Source organism: Plutella xylostella, chromosome 24 (genome assembly GCF_932276165.1).
Source record: "Plutella xylostella chromosome 24, ilPluXylo3.1, whole genome shotgun sequence".
NCBI classification, from domain to species: Eukaryota; Metazoa; Arthropoda; class Insecta; order Lepidoptera; family Plutellidae; genus Plutella; species Plutella xylostella.
Window position 1 is genome coordinate 1,379,264 of NC_064004.1, and position 7,404 is coordinate 1,386,667.

General features: G+C 42.8%; 1 protein-coding gene across 1 annotated transcript; it reads right to left on the minus strand.

Moving 5' to 3' along the window:
• LOC119691934 (putative pre-mRNA-splicing factor ATP-dependent RNA helicase PRP1) lies at positions 1-6,436 on the minus strand. The gene is made up of 9 exons (XM_048629901.1): positions 6,298-6,436; positions 4,620-5,900; positions 3,818-3,954; positions 3,166-3,303; positions 2,641-2,763; positions 1,819-1,918; positions 1,265-1,355; positions 575-737; positions 1-188 (listed from the first exon to the last, which is right to left on the minus strand). The coding sequence occupies exons 1-9, from the start codon at positions 6,345-6,347 to the stop codon at positions 61-63; spliced, it is 2,211 nt and encodes a 736-aa protein (XP_048485858.1). The 5' UTR covers positions 6,348-6,436; the 3' UTR covers positions 1-60.
• Positions 6,437-7,404: the final 968 nt, after the last annotated feature.

Sequence of the window (7,404 nt, forward strand, 5' to 3'; positions counted from 1 at the left end):
TTAACCTTTACATCCTCATTTCAAACGCCATACTAGCTACACCAAACAGTCTATGTGAGATTAGAATCCTTCTTGGTAAGCTCTGGACTCGAGTCTCGTCTGCACGAACTCCAACTGTCTTCGCGCCTCGCATTGAGGGAAGTTGTTTAGCTCGTAGTACTGTGGCGCGATCTTTAGCAGCCATTCCGCTGTGGATAGAGAAAACATTGTGGTTAAGTTATGCTGTATGTGTTTACATGCAGGGAGTAAAGTAATGACTTTTAAGAGAGAGACGAGAGAAAGTCTAGACGTAGATAAACTTCACGATAAATACGGCGCTGCGATTGGATAGTGCAAATGAGTTTCAAGTGCTGTCGACTCAAGTACATAGCTAGCGTCATTCGATAGCCATTTGCATGACATCGTGATCAGCGCCCCTGTCGGTAACGTTGGAAACTAATAAAATGCATACAAATTCCAATGACTTTCCTATCGAATTAACTCGACAGCACTCGTGGTCGCAGCGTAGCTGCATACATGTTCACAACATAGCATCTCTTTGATGGAAAGGCAATCTTAAAGCCATAACACTCACGTTTGATGTCAGTAACGGTCCGTATATAATTCTTGGTGGTGAGCACGAACTCGTTGTAGATGACCCAGTCGGGCTTGTGGTCGAGGCAGGTGGACGGGTGCAGCTGCACCACTTGGTTGTCTTTTACTGTGAGGTAGTGGCCTGTACGCTCTAAGTGGGCCACCTGTGGGGGGAGAGAGGGGAAATTAGTTTATTTAGATAGATAGAACCATGCTTGGAAGGTTTTTTTCCCAGCCCTAACATCTACTTAGCGTGTCGGGGAAAACTAGAAAAGACTATAAATTATCACTTTGCTTTCAGGATTAGCATCAGTTGCTGGCCAGAGACCAATGGTATTTAAGATACAGATGACAGGACACTCAGGAAAGCTATTACATACATCCCCAAAAATGAGGGACGTAGGAGGCGTCAAATATTATGCCTGTCCTCAGCCTCAAACTGTCTATGGTTGTCGGTCAAGTGGCGTCCCACGCTATGTTCGCCTTTTCTAGACTTTCACCTAAAAACCCAAAAGTTCTTCACTTCTTCGACTGAAGCTGCGTACAGACCGGCCAAACAAACGACAATATCTGGTTTCATTGACCTTCGTTGCTGCAATCTGCCCTGTATTATGTTAATGATAAATATCTCTCATTGCCGGTCTGTACGCAGCTTGACACAACCGGTATAATGTACAGTGAGTCAAATTACCTGCATGAAGAATCCGTTGACCAGTGCTTTTCTAATGTTGATGTAGTAGTCTTTGCTCGTGAACTCCGTACTCGTCCGTTTTAGGTTGAACCTGAAACACACATAGCATTACAGTTAGTAAGTTTTCAGTTATAGTGTAGTCAGTTTAGTAAATAAACCCATAATAACACATAATGTTTTTCGCGTATAAAAACGCAACATGACTTTTTACAATGGAGCTCTAAATTTTTTCGCGAATTTCCAATGTCGTAGACCAAAATTTGTTCAGAATGACGATCTGAGTCCCCCCTTTCGGCTTACAAGACTTTTTTATAATACCTTACTATCTTACTCTGTCATCATCATCGGCCAATAATCATCCACTACTGGACATAGGCCTCTCCCAAGGGGCGCCACAACACTCGGTCCTCGGCCTTTTTCATCCAGCCAGTACCGGCTACCAGCCTAAGGTCGTCAGTCCAGCGGGCAGTATGCCTGTTCGTGGTCTCACTCGAGAACTCGTCTACCCCAACGGCCTATTTTCCAAAATCTATAACGACACACATCACACCAACCTGTCCATGATACGGCTGAGCTGCTGCCGCACGTTGTCCCCGGACTTCAGGGACCGGTAGTTGATGAAGTTGTCGTAGCACCAGTGCGGGTCCTCCATGTCTGTAACGTAGAGAGGATATTTTGTTAATATTATTTTATAAACATAAGGTACCACAAAGAAGTTTCAACAACGCGGCAACGTTTAACAGGTGTTAAGAATGGAATGTGAAAGCTTCATAAGTTATTAGACAGCGGTAAATATTTGTGTTGGACAGATCTATAAGGTGAACGCGAGCTCACATTCTATTGGTTGACAGAAGAAAAAAAGGCAATCCCTTTACGTTACGGTTATATCTGCTGCGACCATAAAGCTAATGTCGACCTTAAGGCTGCCTGTCCACCACAGCGGAAGGCCAGTGGATCGGGGTCCGAAGTAAAAATCGATCAAAGAAATTGCATGAGCGGAGTTTTTATGTAATTTCATTGGTCGATTTTTACTGTTTGCGCTCGGGTGGACAGTCTAAATGTATTGCTGTCTTGCTTTTAGAGTACAGGTATTTAAAGAGACAGACATAGATTTTGGAGTTGAGTAGAGACATAGGAGCCTGGGACGACAGTCGGTCTCTCGGCAGACTCACTCTGTTTGAACGCGTCGTTAACATCTAGGCACGGGTCGACTGTCGGTCTCTCGACAGACATGGCTACTCAAGGGTTCTAGCTGGCATTAAACCGAGCTAGAACTCATTTCGGCACCGGGAAGCAACATTCACGTTAATTTTATTTTACTTTCCTAACTTTTTGTGGCATTGTATGTTTTGTTCTCTCTCTCTCTCTCTACTCACTCTGTTTAAACGCGTGGTACACGTTGAGCAGCGTGAGGTGGTCTCCGTCGATGTGTGCGAAGCGCATCTTGGCCTCGTCGGCCGCCTTGCGCGCCTCGTTGGGCCGCACGAAGCATTGCGGGACTGGGGAAGATAAAATATTGTTATTTCGTTGTGTATTTTGAATGGTTAGTAGTTAGTACTTATACTTTGTAAAATAAGCACGAGTCCTATAACAGCTTTTGGATCTGTAGCTTACGTTTTTATTTGTTAAAAATAAAGAACTCGTGTGTTTACTGCGTTTAATTATATCTTCCTAGATCGATTCAAGCTATACCATTTATATCGAGAATCTATTAAAAAGCCTGTTTTTTTCACAATGATACGATCTTTCAAGATGCATTGCATCGATTCAAAACAAAACCATACGATTTAGATCGAGAATCGATTCATGGAGTTACAATGCAAAAGATTGAAGAAACCTGACCCTCTCTCAGCTCTAAGAGGGTTTAGGTTTCTGTTCAGGCCTCTCTAATATTAACTGACCTGACAACATAGCAGTGATGGACAGGATCTCATTGGAGCAGTTGTGGTTGCAGCTAGCTATCAGCATCTTGGCGAGTTGGGGGTCGAGCGGGAACTCCGCCATGACGGCGCCCAGGTCTGTGAGGTTGCCGTCGTCGTCTGGAATTAGAGAAGTAGTGAGTTAGTAAGTATAGGGATTTGTATTGAAACCTAGCATAATCTTTAAATTCACATGTGTTCACCTAGCAACCCGCAGTTGACCAGCGAGGTAAGATATAGTGCAATACTCAGAAATGTTTCATTCTAGTGAGCCAACTGCAGCCACTTACAGTAAGTTTCGCATAGTAGAATACTCACATTGTCCTATTGGCGAAAGCATTAGCCATACAGAGTAGAAGCGGTCGCTTCACGGGTCTGTTACCGACGTCGATAAACTCGTTTAATACGCGTTCTACCAATCACAGCGCCGTACTTATGTTGAATCGCGCTATTATAGTAAAGTTAATCTACGCCGATAACTAGCCCGTGCTGCGACAGCTGGCAGTCACTGACTGCGATTTAAGCGCGCAGTTTCATTCTTCAGTTAGTGGTAAACACAAAAAGTGGCATCACCGGGCTGATCTGTAGACCTGTTAGCTTAGGAGCTAACAATGATGAAACGCAAGTGACTCACCCAGTGCAGCCAGATAATTCAGCAGCTCCAGGGCCCTCATGAGCGTCTCGGGCGCGGGCGGGTCCATGAAGTCGAAGTGCACCAGGTCATCGATGCCGAGCTTCTTCAGCTGCAAAACTACAGACCCTAAGTTTGATCTGGAAATAGGGCAATGAATTGGCGCGTTAGATACGCTTTGGGCGGGGGCGGGAAGCCTAACTGTACTACCACAAAAAACTTTAAACTCTGTTTAACAAGTGTTTAAAACGAAATTTGACAGATTTTGTAGGAGTTTGACAGCGCTAAACATCTGTTAAATACTGTGTAAGTTTTTGTGGTAAGGCCCTACGTTGTTAAGGGAAGCCTAAGTTGATAAGTTTTTAGACTGGAAGAGAGGAAAACTGAGTTAGTGGCCTTACAGTTTATATATTGGTGTGCTACAGTTGGATAGTTTTGCAGGAATTGTAAAGCCTGAGAACTGTGAATGTGGCTTATAGCTGTTGATGGGGTCCTCCCAAAATCGCAGGGCTCGATGATGCATGATGAACAGAGTGGAGGGACATCATTATCAGCTCATAAATGTCCAGTACTGAACATGGGCCTCTCCCATAGACTGTGTGCCTACTGTATTAATGCTAGATGATTTTTGGCTGTTGATTGACATAAAGTTTTGATTAGTATAGCTGCCAGTTTCACTGCCTGAATTAAATGTATCCCTGACAAACCATGTTCATGCTTGTGTCTATACAGTAGGGAGTTTTATTACTATTGATTCCACAGCATATGAAATAAAATTAATCTTTATACTTCTCTGTGAATTCACCTCAAAATCTCAGGATATGTGTTATCTTGCATCTCATTCTTGTAAGCTTTCTCTGTATACAGCCTGAAGCACTTTCCAGGGCGAGTTCTGCCGGCACGACCAGCTCGCTGCTGGGCCGAGGCTTTACTGATCGGAGACACCAGAAGAGACTCCACCCTGATACGAGGGTTGTACACCTTCTGCTTTGCAAACCCTGGGTCTATCACAAACACTACTCCGTCAATTGTCAGCGATGTCTCAGCAATATTTGTGGACACTACAACTTTTCTCCCAATTGCACCGCTCGGTCTGTTTGGTGGTGCTGGCTCGAAGATCCTTTGTTGCAGATTTGGTGGCAGTGTTGAGTACAATGGTATGCATTTCAGCTCCCCACATTCGGGGCCTATGTTGTCTATTTCTCTTTTGATCCGTTTACAAGCGTCTTCTATCTCTTCTTGACCAGTCAAAAACAACAGGATGTCACCAGCAATTTCCTCACAAATGTGGATTTGGACTACGGTTCTAATGGCAGCTTCTAAATAGTCTCGTTCAGGCTGCGGCGTGTAGAAGATCTCCACAGGGTGTGTACGTCCAGGGACGTTCATTAGGGGGGCATTGTCAAAGTACTGCTGGAACTTTCCTGCATCCAGAGTAGCAGACATAATAACTAGTTTCAAATCTGATCTTTGCTTGATAACCTCTTTGAGGACACCCATGAGAATATCTGTGGCCAGAGTCCTTTCGTGAGCCTCGTCAAGCAGAATCACCCTGTATCCTTCCAGCATAGGATCAGACATGGCTTCTCGAAGCAACATACCATCTGTCATGTATTTCAGCAGTGTTTGAGGTCCAGAGCAGTCTTCAAAACGGATACTGTAACCGACTTGCTGTCCCAATGCCACATCCATTTCTTCAGCCACTCTCTGAGCCACAGACATGGCTGCCACTCTTCTTGGTTGTGTACAAGCAACACCTTTAGACTTGCCACCGGTTACTGCAGAAAACTCAACACACCATTGAGGTATCTGTGTGGTTTTGCCGGATCCTGTTTCACCAACAAGCACAACACACTGGTGGGTGTTGAGGAGTCTCATAAAGTCACTTTTATACTCCCAAACAGGTAGCCCGAGTCGTTTGCGGAGTAACTCATGGTATTTCTGTGAGTGTGGGAGACCGGTGTAGGAGTTGATGCCGGGGGTGCTCCCGGACGTGGGCGCCATGGCGCTGCTGACTGCCGCGGAGCGCTCTGACGAAGACTCGCCACTGCTTCCTGATTTACCAGCCGCTGCAGCCTTTTCCTCCCTGAAAAAAAAACAGTATGGAAGTTGATAATTGGATTTTGTTTATAATTTCAAAAGGTAATGTAACCAGTGTCCTACCGACCTAATTATGCCTTTCACACTGACAGGGGTCTTAGTTTTAATAGTTCTGCAAGGGAGATATTTTTTCCAGTGCGTATTATTGCACGTAGTGAGGAAATTTAATTGATGGAGATTTTATACTGTTATCGATATTTAGCAAGTTGGGGTACGCAGGTCCCACAGGATAACTAGGTGAAGGCTAAAAACAGATCCACCTACACACAAATAGTATTGATTTTAGAGAAACAAAGAATAAATTGAAAACTACTAGAAGTCAAAATAAAACAAGCATGGATGGAGGACTTCGGCAAGTTCCCATAAAAAAACAAACAACGCACCTTTTCTTCTTGATAAAAGGGTCGAGAACTTCAATTCTTCGTTTCGACATAGTAAACCATACAGTTAAAACACAAAATTAAAATAAATCGCGACTATTTTCACACAAGATCCGAAAGAAAACGCGGTCAAAACAAGATGGCGACTTAGGGATGTCGAAATAATATCGATGTTAGGGCATGCAATACCGGAACAATTTTCAATACCGGTATTGGGTTCCGGTATTACAACTCAATACCGGGATCCCGGTATTAATACCGGTATTAGACTTCCTAGTAATAAATGGCATATAATGTGTTTAAAGGTCATATACGTAAAAATAAAACAAGAAAATACAATCATATTTTGTATTTTGTTGTAGATTTTTACGAGAATTAAGTTTTAGCGTTTAAATTTTATAATAAATTATTTTTTTACATCCGGTGTCGGTGTACGCATGGTCAACAGTAGATTTCTAGCACGCGAAAACTGCATTAAACGGTTGGGAACAAGTGCGCTTTCACAGTATATAGGAACACTAGGCTAACTAAATCTTAATCGCATATTTATAGCCTAAAAAAGTCCGATTCCGGTATTACTTCAATACCGGTATTATCTTTCAATACCGGTATTGAAAAAGGCGGGAATTTTGTCCGGGATCCCGGTATTACGGATACCGGTATTGCGGTATTGCATGCCCTAATCGATGTATCGATATATCGATATATTTTTATAAATCTATCGATATTTTCCGACGATATATTGTAAACCGATATATCGATGTATCGATATAAATAATCAAGTATCGAAAACATATCAAAATCGATATATTTTTCATTAACAATACCCTTTTGTTTGCGTCACAACGCAATGCGGCGATGCTAGCTCGCAACCGTGTACCGAGCGAGAGTGTAAAGGGGTCATCACACATGTCAATACACGACACTGGCACAAAGTGAAAATAGTATTTTTTTAATAATAAAGGAATTTGATTTCGCAAGGATTTATTCCTATTAAGCTACCGATATATCGATATATCGATATTTTTTATTCGATATATCGATTTCAGTAACGATATAAAAGAAAATATCGATATATCGAAATATCGATATTTTTTTGCACTTTCGACA